A 16817-nucleotide genomic window follows, 5' to 3' on the forward strand; every position below is an offset into this window, starting at 1 on the left:
AATTTAACTGATGCGCTAAGTGGCAGTTTACAATATCAGAAACCCACAAATAATTGGAATCTAATTGCAGCAGGTCTATTGCCCACCAGCGCCCGAAGCAGCTCATCTTAATAAACTTTTTTAAACATCAAACCGTGAATAGCAAACACTGGGGCTCGTGCTAATTGCCACGTTGCAGGATTGGGAATTTGCCAGCTCTGACTATTAAAGCGAAGCTCTTGTGTGGATTGCCGTTGCATTGCCACACTTTAATTAGAATGAAACCAGAGCTAGGAGTCTTGTTACTGCAATTCAATATATGTAAATAAGATAATGCACTAATCTGGCCATTTCATTTCCAAAAGCCTACGCAGAACGTGGGTCTGGAAATGAAAGGTAGACTCTGTAACACAAGCAGACTGGTGTGAATGACAGATTTTATTTTCACGGGTAGATTTTTCGTTTTAAGATCAAAAGGTATTTATGCTATGCAATGACATTCTGCCAAGGAACGTCAAAACATTGCTTTTGTATAAACTTACAAGAGAGTGTGTGACAAATTCTTTTCAAAGCCATAAATAAGCGAGTGAAAAGGAGAGTGTTGGAAATGAAAGATCTGATGTGTGATAAGGGAACTTGGGCGCATTTTTTTCAGTTTCTCTTCACATGGTGACACATATGCATCTAAGTGTTTATCTAACTGCATGCTTAAAGGGATAAGATCTAAAATCCCAAAATCTAACAAATTCTAATATCATTTATTCACCCTTCTTTCTTCGGCGGAACACAAAAGAAGATATTTTAAGTTGTCTTGGTGGTTTTGTGTCCATATAATGGAAGTCAATAATGGCCAATGTTGTTTGGTTGCCAAAATATCGTCTATTGAGTTCTACAGGTTTGGAATGACGTGAAATGAATAATGAAATGTATTTTATTTTGGGGTAAACTGTCCCTTTAATGCTTTGCTTTAAATAAAAAAAAACTTGGTTTAATATTTTGTTCTGAATTGCAATAAAATGTGTACATTTGTGTGTCAATATAACACCATAGTGTGTGTGTGTGTGTGTAGTATTGCTTTTTACAATCTGCCTTGACAATAAAGCAAAATTTTCGGTTGAAAATAGTGTTAGCACCCTGTAACTGTAACAAGAAAGAACAAGCCCATTGTTATGAGCAGGTAATATCTGAGAGACAACAGCAATAAAAAAATTAAGACGCTCCAAATGATAAATTATTAGCCGCAAAAAGTCCAACCGTAATTTTATATTGTTTCCTCTAAATCTTGTCTTTCAACGTCTTTAATTAATATCACACCCGCTGACATTTATGTATCAGAGCAATAAGCTAAGCGGGAAACAATTTATGTCACCCCAAGCTTTTTAACAAATCAATGCAACTATTTGTAATTGCTTGTTTCACAAGATTAAAACTGCTTTGGCCTGATCTCTGTCTGCTGTTTAGTGGCTAACATGACCTCGTGCATCCGCCATAAAAAGCAAACTCCTCATCATCAGCATAAATTTCCATCAAGAAATCCATATCGCTAATATTTCTGGAGTTTTAATGCGCTAACAATTTATAGCTGGTCAAATGCAGTTACCTAAATTGCTGTTGGTAAAGGACAGTTTAACTGTCTGCTTTTAATTAGAAGGTTATTTAATGTGCGAGCTAGTGTTTGTCACGATAGACTTTAAAACGAGCATTTGATAACAAACATCGCAAATGTCTTTATCTTTAATACAATAATAGATATTCAGTAATGTGCTGGATGCGAGAAACGCAATTCTGCTTTGAGCTATATCATAATTCAGGTTGGTTCATTTCATATTATGTGCATTAATAAAATAATTATCATGATTGCGTATTTTTATTGCATCTTTTTGTACTTTTCAAACAGCCAGGACTATAGATAAAGCAGAAAAAAAGAATTGGACACATATATAGCCATGACCATCATCATCATCTTCATGGTATAGTCTGATGGACGAGGTTCAGGACAATTATGAGGATCCTCAATTATGAGGATAACAATTGTGTTCTTTAAAATATCTTCATAAATATAGCATACAGGGGTTAAGACTAAAGTTTTACCTCAATCATGATGAGTAAAATAATTGATTGCTCTTAACTTTTAAGTGTGCTCGAGTTTTATCATTAAAACCTGTTTGTCTTTAGATTTACCATTTTGTTTTTATTGAATATTTCTGAGAACATGCATGCAATAGCTTTAAGAGCTTATCATAAAGGCAATTTTTGTAACACGATTTCATGTCAGTATAAAATGATAATAAAAATGGATTTTTGCAAAGACTCAAATAATGAATATTTATATATTTAAAATCCATATAGCACATAAATAGCTACCGCTTATAATGAATTATTGAACAATAAAGAAAAATAAATTGTCTTTGTCTCTTTGTACTGCTGATTTTTTTCTTACGTTGTAACATGTTTATAGTTTTTAGAATTTAGTCCTGCAAGCATTTACTTTCTAAACTTAGAAAAAACATCTTCCTTTCCAACTAATCTAGAGCAAAAAAGCAGGATCTGTTTGAAAGAAGTATTAAGAACAGCTTAACACAAGGACGGGGAAGAAACAGGCTGCAAAAATGGCTTAGGTCAATGATAACAGAGACAAATCTGTTTTCTATTTTACAGTTTTTAAGAATCCAAAAACTGCCGGATTATCCCCAGATCCATTCCCTCCCCTCTCGCTCACAGATGTCTGCGAGTTTGCCCTTTTCCCCGAAAAGCAAGGATTACCAAGTCAATTACATTCGCAGCACGGTACGCTATTGGAATACATACAGCAGTAGCTCATATCTGTGTGTTTTCGTCGTTTTTTTAATAGTAAATACAAAGCAGTTGTGATAAAGCAAACATGGTGATACAAACAGTATTCTTGTTCTTTGAAAAGAAAAATGAGAAAAGCAGAAAGGCTATAAAGTGGTGTATGTACAACCTACTTCAACAAAAACAGCAGAGAGTCTTGGAAACAGTTTACTGTAAATGTGGAAGAAAAAAAGAGCAATAAAAGTAAATTGATATCGAAGCAAGCCGATTGGAGATAAAAAATCCTGAGGTTTGGCTTAAAAGAAAGAAAACAAAGAAACCCCCCAATGATTAACAAGCTCTGATTTTTATATATTTTTTAAAATCTTTTTCTTAAAATAGTTCGCTACAGTTTTAGACTAAACATGCAAGACATACAACTAAGTGCAACTGAGTGAAATGTTATATCATTTATTTACTCATTCCCTATAAGGTTTGAACTGAGGTATGCGTACTAACAGTTTCTCATGCTGTATTTCTTCAGTAATTCCGAGCTACACATGCGGTGAGTGGTCTCGTTTGCCTGCTCGAGAATAACAATTAACCAATCCGAGACAGCCATCCACCGAGCTTCAATCGCTTCCCACTGACCCACAGCTGCCTGGATGTTTGATTCCACTTTTTTCGTTAAAAAACACTTGGATAAATTTACACATTATTCACTACCATAAAAGTACCTTGTACCCAGCTTATTGGTTGACAGGAGTGTTTTTTAATATAAAAAAGTAATAAGTTGACAGACACTAAATCACAATCATAAAGCATTGCCAAGGATAACAAAGGACATCGGGAATCCTGTTGTGGATTTACAAGGTAAGTGGCATACAATCGTTTTCAAAGAATAAAATGGCAACATAAAAAAAGGCATGAGAACAAATCGAGCTATCATTGTGTGGTCCAGTTTGAAGTTCTGTTCACATTGTGTTATGCAAATGCTTTTCCCTTTCTGGATTTAAATATCGTGTGACGACAGTGAATACAGTTCTAAACTCTTTCATCCATGTCCTCCTCCTTTATAGCCATCATTTCACGACAGAACACTCCCTTTTTCCTTTTCATTGGCCCAAAGACAACATTGCTTTGATTTGGTCATGTGTTGGTCTCCATCTCTCCTATTTTGGTCAGAGGCGAAGACAAACAGCTGCCCGTCGAACAACCCCTTTGGCTTTTTTCACCGGTTCACAATAAGCCCGAAACATTTCATAACTTTTGCGCTCAGCCGGTGCGGGGAACACTACACATATTTGGCCTTTTTTGTTTAGCTATTGCATGGAACACAAAATAATATGTAGTATCTTGTATCTTTGGTAGTCACAGATAAGAGACAAAATAGCGACTTGTAAAAACAAAAGACAAACGATGGAAGTAATAAATAAGAACAAAGAAAGTGGTTGCAGTTCTTAAAAAAAAATGGACAAAGCTCTAATCTAAACTCTTTCTAATCTCTGCGCAATCCCAACATCGAGCTGGCAGCAGCTTTCAATTCTGACTTGCTTCCCGGGTTCGACTCGCCTGGAACAACCAGCTGGAAACAAGCGTTTCCAAAGTGATGAAGTGGATGTCAAAGTGGGCTGCCCCAGTGCTGTAATGCTCAGTGGTCATGGCTGTAACATCAGCCTTTGTTTAAAATCCCTTTAACCTTTTATCTCATGTGTAATTATTAATAATCTGTAATAACAGAGAGGATGAAACAGTCATTGACGTGCTAAAACAGACACTCAAACTACAAGGAATGCAGTTGTCCAATAATTTGTGAAATACAAAAGGGAAAAATACGGCAACAACAACGTTTAAAAATCACAATTAGCTTCCTGTCTAACAATTATCTCTCTGCTTTGACATTTGTATTTTATAATATAGATGCTTTTGATTTGTGATTCGGTTGACGCTTACGCGCATCACCACGAAAGGGGATTTTTGAAAGTATAATTTCATAACGATAAACGTGATTTCTCTGTCATTTATTCCGTGGGCAAATTAAACTTCATTGGTGCGTGGAGAGGGAGCCTTCATTACGGGTAGTGCATTTGCAGGGGGACGTTGTGTGTGTGTGTCTTTGTGTGTGTCCGCATGCATGCAGGGGGACGTTGTGTGTGTGTGTCTTTGTGTGTGTCCGCACGCAAGGGCAATGTGACTGTGGCCGTCCGAAACACAAGGAACAAATGACAGAAAAATACTACATGGTAATGCAACATTCCGTTTTGATTTTTAAGGAAAGCAAGAGGAAAAATAGCATGAGGAAATAAGCCTTATTACACATTCATCCAGTGCTAAGCACACCATAAACTCCACATTATTATTCATGAGGTCTGATCAGTTACCAAAAACAAGCAAACCCAACAAAAGGATATATAGCGAACAGCACAGAGCAATGAGAGGACACTACGCCTAAATTATTTGCCCAGGAACCCTCAAACCTCCAGACAGACATCTTCCAGCTGTGACAGAAGCGAACTTAAAGGGACAATTCGTCCGCAAATGAAATTCTGGTCGATACTTGCTCAGCCTAGCAGTTTTGTGTGCAGATTCACTAAAAAGAAATGAACGTGCCAAGAAGACCAAGGTGGATATCAGGATTTTTCAGTTGCAAGTGACTTGAGAAGTTCACTTTCATTAAATGGAGAGTAAGTACATTATTAAAAATGTTGTGTTTCACAAAACAACAACAACAAGAGGGTGATGATGACAGAATTTTCATTTTTGGGTGAACTATCCCTTTAAGAACGCCGAGACATTGAATTAAAGTCACATCCGTACACGCACACCTTGTGAGTGGCAAGCTCCGAGCGATAATGATTTGTGTGTGTGTGCTTTGCAGTTCTGATCAGTGTTTATTCGACTCAGAGGGCGATGAGCCAGTCTTTCTCAGCTGTGTTTCAATGTCCGCTCTGGTCTCAGATGCCAAAAGGAAGTAGAAGCAGGCCCCCAGTACCAAACGTCTCTTCGTCAAGTGACGAGTAGAAATTTACACATGTCTTTCAACCGTAAAGTAGAAACAAATCAAAAATACTTCCAAACGGAATCGATTTTTCTTATCACGTATTTCGTATTTAATGGCACTAAGAGTAACATTTGAATAGCTGTCAACAGGAGTACTGTGAATCCAGTCTTGGGCTTGCTATATCTGGAGTGGTCTCGCAGGTGACCGCAGTTAGTTTGGCCTCGTCGGCAGAGGACCTGGGAGAAACCAGGCTTACAGCATGTCGTCGTTCACGTGGTCGTCATCGTAATCTCTGTGGTGGTCAAAGTCTGGACTGTGATTGGCTGTCGTCACGAGGGAGAGGGGGCCTTCGTGTTCATCTGGGTCCAGTGGCTCTTCTTTAACGCTGATATGATGCCTGAATAAAACAAGAAAACGATCACATTTAGTTTTTGACACCAATGTACAATAGCATCCATCTTCCACCACAAACAATATCAATCTACTAGGCCTCCGTATCACTAAATACACTAAGTACTACATTACTAAATATTGTGACTGGGTCTTCATCATAATTTCATTTCCAAAATGTGGAGTTTTAATATACGATGTACGTGTACACAAACATAAATAAAACTGCTATAAACTGCTCATGGCTGAATAAAACAATTAATGGGGTTGTAGGATATAAAAAAATTATGCACATTTTATATACAAGATAAATGGAAAAAAATAATTTTGTTAAATTGCTTGAAAGTGGGACACAGTAAACATCTGTCAAGTATTTTTGACATTAATTTCTTTGGCTACAGTGTTTTAAAAACTATAAGTCTACCAAGCCCATGAACACTACCTAAATAAAAATTTTGATAATTTAAATACTTTATTATAAAATGTTAAAATATAACAAACAAATTATTTTTGTATTATTTAAATACAATTCTTTCTTGGTCACATTAAACTATTTATTGATTATATTTAATTATAATGCAGCGAAGACATAATTTATTATAAATTATAGTTTATAATAAATTAACACTTCAAGGTTACATGTCCTGGTCTATATTTATTTGGTTATATCACCATTTACCTTTATAAATAAAGGAGCATTTGGTAGCGTACTTGTTTTTAATGTGCAAGCAAAAACTGTTAAAATCTAAATTTGTAATGCTTGTAATACAGTGAGTGGAAAAAAACGACACTATCTACGATTGTATCACCAGCCTAATTTTTACACTCAAAGTATCCGAGCAGTCTGTACAATGAAACTGCACCTCAGACAACTCCACTTCCCTTCCAGCTTCCAACACCGGTATACCTGCCGGCTTTATTTTCCACAGCTGGCCTGCCGACAGGGTTTTCACTTTGAATTGATAAATGAGGTAGATTAACAACGTGTGACGTGGTGACGAGAGAATGGACCACAGCGAGAGGTGGCGGGCGAACGAGCGGACGGGCCGTCACGTTCCCGGTGGCGTCGGATCAGTGGCGCTCGGCGCGCTACACTTCTCTCTCGTTAACATGCACAACCTGTGAGGCGGGTCCCCGGAGGACGACCCCGCGCGAGGGTCCGTCATTAATCAACTTCAAGCGTGCAAAAAAACCCTCGCGACACGGTGACCAGACAACGGCGCGTACGCTTTAAATACACGCCAAATTAATGCAACTCCTAACTGAAGTGTCAATAAGGGAAAGAAAAGCGGCGGTGGGGAGGCGTGCGAGACGAGAGGGAAAGGGGAGGCGTGATGACGGGGCCCAACACAAACGGCTGTGATAAGAAACAGGGCCCTTACAAGAATAATAACGCTGTCAGTTGTAAACAAGGCAAAACATGAACCCCCGGCCCACAGTCTGGGCACGGGATTGTCCGCAGAGATGAGATCTGCCAAATTTCTCATTACGGGAACACTGTAGGAATACAGCGCCAATGTGCGCTGACGCTAACAAGGAAGAAAAAGAAAAGGATGAAAAGGGGAAAAGAAATGAATATAAGGATAAACATTACAAGCACATGTGGCAAAGCCTTTTAACAAATTATTCCTATGTTGCAAACTGTACTGTTTCAGATTAACCACAACTGTCCAGCTTTTCTCTTATGCGCAAACATGTGGATGATTTTTAAGAAAGCATGCTAATGAGTTTTTGCGCCTGCATAATACAATTCTCTGTTTTAACAGTTTCAGATCAAAGCACGTCCCTTGGCCTCCGGTTCTCAATCTCTTGCTGGAGGGCAAACATGGAATTGTTATTAATATGCAAGTGAGCGGCATTCTGTTTTGTAATTGGGAATGTCTGATTGTAGTAGCCCCATATGTGACCCATTCAGTAAACCTGGACTTGTGTATGACTAAAAAAATCAAGGGATTTGAAAATAATAATGCGAGAATATAGCGGTAACATCATGATAGAATTTTTTTACCATGTGATTACAAGCCTTATAACATGATGGACATAAAACAAACTTGGACTGACAATAACATCTAATGATTTTGATGGTTAACCTTGATTATCCTGAATAAATAGAATTTGAGTGTACCGGGGGGCTGCATTTAAAGGGCTTTTACATTTTATGTTTAGACTTGATTTGCATTTATAAGAAAAGCTACAATTTATTGGATCCATCATCATGTTTAAAATTATATTTTGTCCCATGGTGTATTGAAAAAATATATTTTTCATACAAAAAATGTGAAAAAAGAAACTGACCATTTTAATATAGCGGACCATTTTTATACTCTTCACAACACAAACTATCAAAGAATAGTTGTGTTGTGACCCAGATATCGATATTGTAAGTTCTCTTGTAAATTCTTATTTTTTTACCTTCATATAGCTCATGTTTGGGCAATACCAGCGGATGCCTGGAGAGATGAGAGGCAGGGAGCCTTAGAGCAAACAACCTCCATCCTGTTTCTCTATATCCTGCTGATTGGGCAGACCTGAAGCTATGTTACCTACCATTAGCACTCCTCCAACCCACATCTTCATGACTTCATTATCCTGCCATTTCTTTAAAAAACATTTTGCTGATACTTCACAGACTGCAATAAATCTCGCCGGGCAACAAATCACCATTTTATCCTCCGACATCTGGAAACCATGTCGTCTGTGGCGTATTATTTTAAGCTTCAAACAACGCGGCCGTCCCTCCCGTACAACAAGTGTATGGGGAGCTGTGGTTTCCAACCCAGACCGCAGCTCAGCTACATGGAAATCTTAGAGCTTTCCGTCGGGGCTAATTACGACCCCCCCTGACCCCCCCTCTCGTCGCTTTACTCTCGGACGTTTGTGGACGTGCTGCGAGTCCTGTTTGTGTGCAGCAAAGAGATCGACTCTGTCATCTTCTATTCACGACTTTTGTAAATATTTAAACAAAACGGAGGCAATAATTAGGGAGGAACTCGGCACTCGTAATAAAAGCTAGTTTATAAACTTGAAATAACAGCGAAAGACACTATTTTCTTTACAAGCTCGCCCCGCACAGAAGCCTTCTAAAGGTGGGGCTTCCTTTTCAAGACCGTTCCGTCCCAAACACAATTCACAGTTCATACTTCCTCTGTTAACTGTAATTTCTGTATAATTTTACGAATGGCTAAACATCCAAACCGCGTGTCTGAAGGCTATTTGAAACCCGTAGTGACCTGGTGAAAAGAATCGTGCGAGCTTCATCTAGCATGCACGCAATTCCCTTATCTTGGTGATGCACACATACTCTTTCACATTATGAAGGTGGGATGCGAGCCACTCACATAGCTGGCAGGGGCGAGCGTCCAGGGCTGCTGTCACTACCGTTGCTGTTCCCGTGGTCCATGGCCCCATTCATTTCCTCTCTGATGGCGCTGGCAAGCGAGTTAAGAGTGGGACTTCCGATGGAAGCGGTAGTGTATAGAGGTATGTTGTTCTCTGCCATTGAAGCCTAAAAAAGGACATCAAGAATAGAAAAGAGGTGAGACCTATCCGTACGAACACTATGGAGATGTGCATCAAATGTGTCTTTACATGGAAAGATACTCATGCATATCCCAAATAAAATAGCATTTATACATTCAAGTCCTCTTGCTATAGTATTTGAACATTCTCAGGCTGCCACTGAGGATTGTGGCATATGTAGTTTTTTCATAGGGATATGTAGTCATACTTGAACAAAAATATGAAATATATATATAACCAAATACATAACTAAACATTCACAGAGTAAATAAACAAAAACAATTACAACCAATACAAAGTTTCCTCTGCTACGTTTTTTCTAATCTGGCCACCGTCTAATTATTACCATCATGAGATAAAAGCAGTTAACAGACAAAAATCATATCAACAATATAAAAATGAATAATTCATTATCATATGGATAACAAAGTGTAACAAATTTTTGTCACTCCCAACCTTTTTTGTACAATTCTGTGGTGCTAATTATCGTGGTAATATTTATTTGCACGTAGCTTTATGTTTTAATGTACATTTAGCTCATAGATGATGGGTGACTATGTCTAGAACTTGGTTTGTGAGGAACGTATTAGTCATAAAAGACAAAAACAATCAAATTGTAATTTCAAAGAACCGTTGATGGTAAAAAAAAAAGAAGATTCATGTATTAAGCATATTAAACTTCAGAGAGAAACTTGAGATTTAAATTAATGCGAAACTAAAAAAAAATTGTTACATTGTGTAATAAGGCAATGTTTACCTGGAAGGCTGCAGAAAGGGCGGGACCATATCCCAAAGTGGTATGAATGTTCTTAACAAGAGCTGGAGTTCTGAAGAGATAAAAATAATAACACATTCATCACCAGCTGAAGACATAGTTCACTATTTACTTTAGCTAAGCTTACAGTTAATGATTTGAGAGAGTATAAATCACTCAACATAAAGGCTACTCTTTGTATAACACCAGTATGGGTCTACTGGATAAATTGATTTTACACTGAAGTCTGTATTTAGAGGACAATCCGATTTCCAATGAAACCCAATAGCAAAATCAATACAGCACTAAACTATCAAAAGCTCTTTAACATCACAGCTCTGTTCCAAAACCTAGTGAGGTGCCTATGTAGAAGGCTTTAACAGCCATTGTACACGACGCTGCCTTATAGGTAGACTAAATTCTATAAAAGCTTTACTTACACCGTTAAGCCAATCCCAGAATACATTGCCACAAATTCACTGCTAAAACTATAGTTCAGTTTAGTTGAATTATAAATACAAAAAAGCAATGTTAAAACAAACAGTAGGACTGGTTTTATGTTTCTGCCTTAGTGAGCTCACAAAGTTTTGGACCAGAGCTTATAAATGTAAAGTTGTCCCATACACAAATCTGAATCACACATCTAAAGAAATCACCACACTCAAATATTAGAATAGCAAAAGCGCAAGACATGAGAAGGTTACACGCAGGATGAGCGAGCACATGAAGGCAAAGCATGTAGGGTCATGACGGGAGGGGGCGGGGCAGAGGGCGGTGCTTACTGTACAAGAAGCTCATCAAAGCTTTCGTCCACCGCATGCTTCCTGGGGCGACCTCGCTGTATGTGACGGCCGCGTTTAAACTCTTCATCGTCTACGGTCCAAAAGGACCCAAAGTCATCCTCGACTCTGACAAAGCATTTATGGAGGGATAGATTGGTGCGCACAGCACCCTGGAAATGGGGAGGGGGTGGCAAGCAGACAGACACGGATGCAGCAACCACAGACAGACACACAGACAGACAGATAGACAGATATATGAAATGGATGTATGAATAAGCACAAGCAACTGGGAGGTTATGGTGCACACATAGCCAGCACATAGCTAATAAAAAGACCACGCACGCTAAAGCTAGCAGGGGAGCAATGGACGGCACATAGACAATGACATGAAGCCCATCAATCAACACCACGAGACACAGGATTGGTCAGCCAGGCTATGCGGGGATGGGGCTGGGACACCTACCCACTGATCTTTTGTGGCCTTCTCTTTTGGAACTCTAGTTCGTCGACGGTCCATACCGCCCCTTTAACGTTCTCTACCCGCACAAAACACTTGTGAAGACTAAGGTTATGTCGCACTGCGTTCTGCAGTTGGTGTGAGAGAAAGAGAAAAAGCTATGAGTGCAAAAGGAAGTGTGCTTAAATATGTCTTAAAACAAATAAAGCATCATTTTGTATTGCTGCTTTTAAAAATGACATGCATAATAAAAAGAAAACTTTGAAAAAAATGCTTAGACCATGGACTTAAAATTCTCATTATCTCATAAAAATTGCATACAAAAATCTAGATACATAAGAAAAACAACAAGCAAAAGATTTACTAAATTTAATTGTACTTTTTTATTATCTATAAATAAATTAAATATTTTGGTATTATTAATAATTATAAAAATTGTATATACAAATTACTTAAATAAATATTGTATTCATTTCATGATTCAAACATAATAATATTTACTCAAATAGAAATAATTTTCAGCAAAAAACAAAACGATATACATTTCAACAGGATCAATTTGAACAGAAACTTGACTAAATACAACAATCAATGTTTTTTTTTCGTTACTTCTTTCATTTTTAAATACAAAGGAAGGACTGATCCTTATCGCAGCAACTTAAATTGTCAACAAAATTTCAGAATTGCTAAACAGTCTCTTTGGCATTTATGACTTCTCTGTTCTGTAGCTGAAAAATAAGGGAAAGAGACGCAGCATGTTTATCGCCTTAAATGTCTCATAATTTACCCATTCATGGGGCCATTTGTACGATACGTGCTTGATATTTAGTAAATAAAGCTTTCATTGATTGATGGAGGCATGTGTGTTTGTTGACACTGTCATGCTTTATCGTTACGCTGCGGCATAAGTCACAGATAGTTCATCATTTTCTGCCTCGCTTCAGAAACGGAAACTGAAAACGCTTGAGTTAAATGCCAATACTAAACAGCTTCTGCCAGGGGAAAAAATCCTACTCAAATGACCAGATTTCCCTTTAAACTGTTGAAATTCATCCAGAGAAAACCTAAAAACACTCGCAAAATAAATCCAAATGAAAAGGGGTTCTCTTCCAGAAAGATCATTTTGTTATATAAATTCTAGTTGGGGAAAACATACGCTTTCTCAAGGTAATTTGAACTTGATGGCTAAATCAAATTACACAAAATCGTACTTAGCAATCTTTACATGATTCATGATGTTTGTGTTTCTGATGGTTGGTGGCGTTTGGAGTAATTCACATATTTTATAAATCTAAATCGAGAAGTGTGCCCATGATTCGAACTCTTAAAAAATAAACATTCCTTTATATTATATTTATATTTAATTATTTATTCATGTACTTAGCACATAGGTTGAGGGACTAAAAGAATAAACAGGGTGTGTTTCAAGTGTGTGTGGTCCAGTAAGAGAGTTGCTGGCTGAATTCTGTGGGTGGTTTTTACTCGTCAGGAGTGATTAGGAGATCAATTGTCTAGCAATAAACCTTCAACATTCTCGAAACGAAGTCTGTGGTTTTAAGTTGCATTCGGTTCAAGAATCAGTTTTGAAACACTTGTAATTATTAAACCGAATAACGAGGATATTCCAACATGACTAAACCAAAAAAAAATGAAATGAGAGATCACCTTCCACGTTGCTGCGTTGCGTCTGAAATACGCAAACATCCGCGTGAACCAATTGTAGATCTCGTTTAGTGTTAGCTGTTTATCTGGTGTCTCTAGTATTGCCTGGAAAAAAACACACACATACGCACACAAATGCTGATAAGCAAACAGCTACATTCTGTTTCCGTCCAAACCTCAAGCAAAACAAAGTGAGATGCATTTGTTATGTCAAATTCAACATGATCTGAGGGTACACGGAAAACAGCTCCACTATTTTCCGTTCTCGGATGGGAACTGCTTTGTTTACTGAACGCTTCCTTATGCAAATGTGCCAATTTGAGTGCATCCTTTTCCGCTAAATGACCAGAACAAGAAAAAAACGGTTTTATAGAACCAGATTATAAAGCGGCAATTATCCCGGGCCCAGATTAATGCCCTGTGATCACAGATTACTGGTTCAGTCCTAATAATTGACTGGGCATCTCAAAAACGCACCGTTCCTACTGTTGTGTGAAATGAATTCCGTAATAATCACATTGGCTGTAATGCTTAATCAAAAGCAATTGTTATATATGGGCTTTTTTTGTCCCCTCGATGAACAGCGAGTGCTTTCCTGCTCATTTGCTGGTGGTTAATCTTGTGCTCTGCTGCTAAATTACATCGGAAATTTAACAGCGATGATGTCGGGGTGCGTCGAGATTTTCATAAAAGCAGCAGTTTGTGTTAAAGATGAACATTTATATTGCAGTTGAGTATAAAATGGATGTAAAATCTGAAGTCTGGATACTAGATTACTGTGCTCTAGGCGTATAAATATGTTCCGTGTAACCTTACCTGTCGTATTAACGAAGCATATGTGAAAGGAGGTCGTACTTCAGCGTTCATATAGAACTCTTTGTTCTGGACAATATCTGTTTGAGAAAACCAATAAGAAATGTTTCAACAGAAAATACAGAGATCTGAATGAATCAAATTCAACATTACAATTACATTTATGCATTTGGCAGATGCTTTTATCCAAAGCGACTTACATTGCACTGCACTGTATATTAGTTTCTGACTATATGCAATCTACTGAGATCGAACCAATGACCTTGGCGTTGCTAGTGCCATGCTCTAACCACTGAGCCATAATAAAGTTGTATAAATATTATGCAAAAAGTTACTGGCAAATGCAAATTGTGAATATTTGGTCAGATTAACATGACAGTATTAAATCATTCTTTGTGTAGTTATTTATTTTTTAATTAAACAATAGAACAGTGTAGAAGTGCTGTCAAGATGGCTTGATGGGTAATATTTTTTTTACCCAAAATATTAAATAAAAGCAAAATTTCATAGAGAAAGGCTGATGTAAAACTGCCCTTTTGCACCAAATGGCTATAGATGCATTTTAAAGACGACGTATCCTTACCTGGAGAAATGGGCATGTTGTACTTGTCCGAGTAGCGTCGCCGCATGGGTCCCACATTGTGCAGGTTGGTGGGGGTGATAACGGAGTGGGTTTGGGAGAGCGGTGTAAGGGGTGCTGTCGGGGTGGTGGGTGTCTGGGGTAGGCTGAGGGGCGGAGAGGCTGAGGGAGCCGTCTTGGACAGGGTAACATTGGAAACCAGGTTCAGCTGAAAGACACCGAGCAAACACAAAGCAGACGGTTATTACTCCCCACATATGCCTGCCGATGCTAATTGTTAACACACCCTCTAATCAATCTCGGTCCCACAGTGAAGCACTGGTGGTTTTCTGGTTTATAAATATTTGTAAACACCACGCTTTTCCTCCCTCCATCGTAATGGGGTACATCGCTCCGTTCGCCTCTCTGTTTGGTCTGCTGGCGCCTTCCCAGAAACCAATGTTTCTTGCTATTGGGCGGCGGTAGCAGACTTGTTGGCTGGAGGAACAAGTTTCTCACCAACCCCTAAGAGGCTCCTAATAAGCCACAGACAGAAAGAGGCCAATCTAGACTAATTACAGGCTCAAATTGCATTGTAAGGACCCTAATTAGTGGATACTTATAGAGGTGATGCCACAATTACACGTAACATCTGAATGACCCTCGTCGGCACGATGCCTCTCCCGTAAGATGGTTCTTCTAGAGAAATAGTTTTTGGAAAAATAGTTTCCTCCTTCTTCATCAAGTGGCCAGTGGTGGGGGCTAGTAATAAGGTCTACAAGGTAAACGTATTAACCAGTGGACTCTGAAATGACCAGTCCTGCTCCCAGGAGCTGTATGGGGTTGTCAGTGTCGAATTTACTTTTCTATTGGAGTGGAAAATGCTGACTCGATGCTCTGGCTATTCATTTGTAGGTGATGTAGGGGGAAGCTAATGACACATATTGCTCAACCAAACTGTTCCAGATGTTAATTTTGCCAAAGGAGGCAATGTTACAGAAATATACACAACTTTACAGACGGACAAACACACAGGCATGGACAAAAAGACGCCACGAAGAAGTGGCTTGCGCAGCGTGCCGAATACGCTCAGAGATTGCGCTGGCAAATTAATGAAATGTCAAGGCTGTCAATTGCTTTGTAGGTATCAGATGTCTAATTTTGTACTATAATGGCACCGCTGACAGAGCAGACAGCGGCGAAGCGACTGAAAACCAACAGACAATGTTTAACATCTAACCCCCCATCACGTGGATACGTCGCAGGCCGCGCAATTACCGCGCACCATATTAACGGTCATTACCATAGAGATGCTTCATGTGATGGACAGGTACATAATAAAGAAATTTAGGGGCTGACAGAAGCTTCATCCTTGACACGGTATTGTCTTCATGCCTATCTAACCTTTTCGGGGGGTTTTTGTTGGTTAATTGGTTTCTCTGTGTGAAATTCATATTGCGGAAGGATTGAGGTCCTGGATGCTGATTGGTCAATACAGACATAGTAATAAAATTCGTTAACAGTTATGATGCACAATGACTATCAATGTTATTTGCCTTAGCACTTAAGAATCTACCTAACAAAATAACATTTCAATAAAAATGTATTTAAATTTTTTTACATGAAGTAAGAGTGACTTTATTTTTAGACTGTTCGACATGCTTAACTGTATTATGGTATTAACAAGGCCAAAGGAACACATCAAAACATGTAAAGGCGCACTAAAACACACAGAAAAAGGGTTTCCTTTTTCGCCAAAGGTTTTGCACAGTATGCATTTATGCTTTCTCTGTCCGCATCAGCAAGCTTTGTTATCCATATTCCAGAGGCACAACCAGCCAGCAGCCTCCACAATAGGCCAGACAGGCTGGTAATGGTCCTCCTTTTGTTTCTCGTACCATTTGGGTGCTCCCCAGCATGCCCGCAAAATGACACTTCAGACAGAAAATAATTAAATGGTAATTGGTGATCTAATTATACTGGCTTTGACTTGCCGAGCTGCAGTGGAAAAAAGCAGAAGACAAGCTGCTAACAAAAGCTAAACAAACAGCGAACAAAATCTGCTGTTTAATTATGGACAATGTAAAGGTCAAATTACCGACGAGAATGCTTGGCAACACCCTCGCTCT

The 16817-nt window shown here is 38.6% G+C and overlaps 1 protein-coding gene across 12 annotated transcripts in view; it reads right to left on the minus strand.

Annotated features, from left to right (window-relative positions):
* Nucleotides 1-2803: 2803 nt before the first annotated feature.
* The window catches only part of foxp1b (forkhead box P1b), a 158560-nt gene continuing 144546 nt past the window's right edge, over nucleotides 2804-16817 (minus strand). For all 12 annotated transcript variants that reach the window (XM_056751471.1, XM_056751470.1, XM_056751472.1 and 9 more), the window contains 7 exons: nucleotides 14713-14917; nucleotides 14133-14209; nucleotides 13320-13421; nucleotides 11661-11782; nucleotides 10419-10488; nucleotides 9481-9647; nucleotides 2804-6149 (listed from right to left, as the gene is read on the minus strand). In XM_056751471.1, coding sequence (XP_056607449.1) covers nucleotides 6005-6149; nucleotides 9481-9647; nucleotides 10419-10488; nucleotides 11661-11782; nucleotides 13320-13421; nucleotides 14133-14209; nucleotides 14713-14917 — 888 coding nt within the window. In that variant the 3' untranslated portion in view covers nucleotides 2804-6004. The remainder of the gene's footprint in view (nucleotides 6150-9480; nucleotides 9648-10418; nucleotides 10489-11660; nucleotides 11783-13319; nucleotides 13422-14132; nucleotides 14210-14712; nucleotides 14918-16817) is intronic.

Source organism: Triplophysa dalaica, chromosome 6 (genome assembly GCF_015846415.1).
Source record: "Triplophysa dalaica isolate WHDGS20190420 chromosome 6, ASM1584641v1, whole genome shotgun sequence".
Classification (NCBI taxonomy): Eukaryota; Metazoa; Chordata; class Actinopteri; order Cypriniformes; family Nemacheilidae; genus Triplophysa; species Triplophysa dalaica.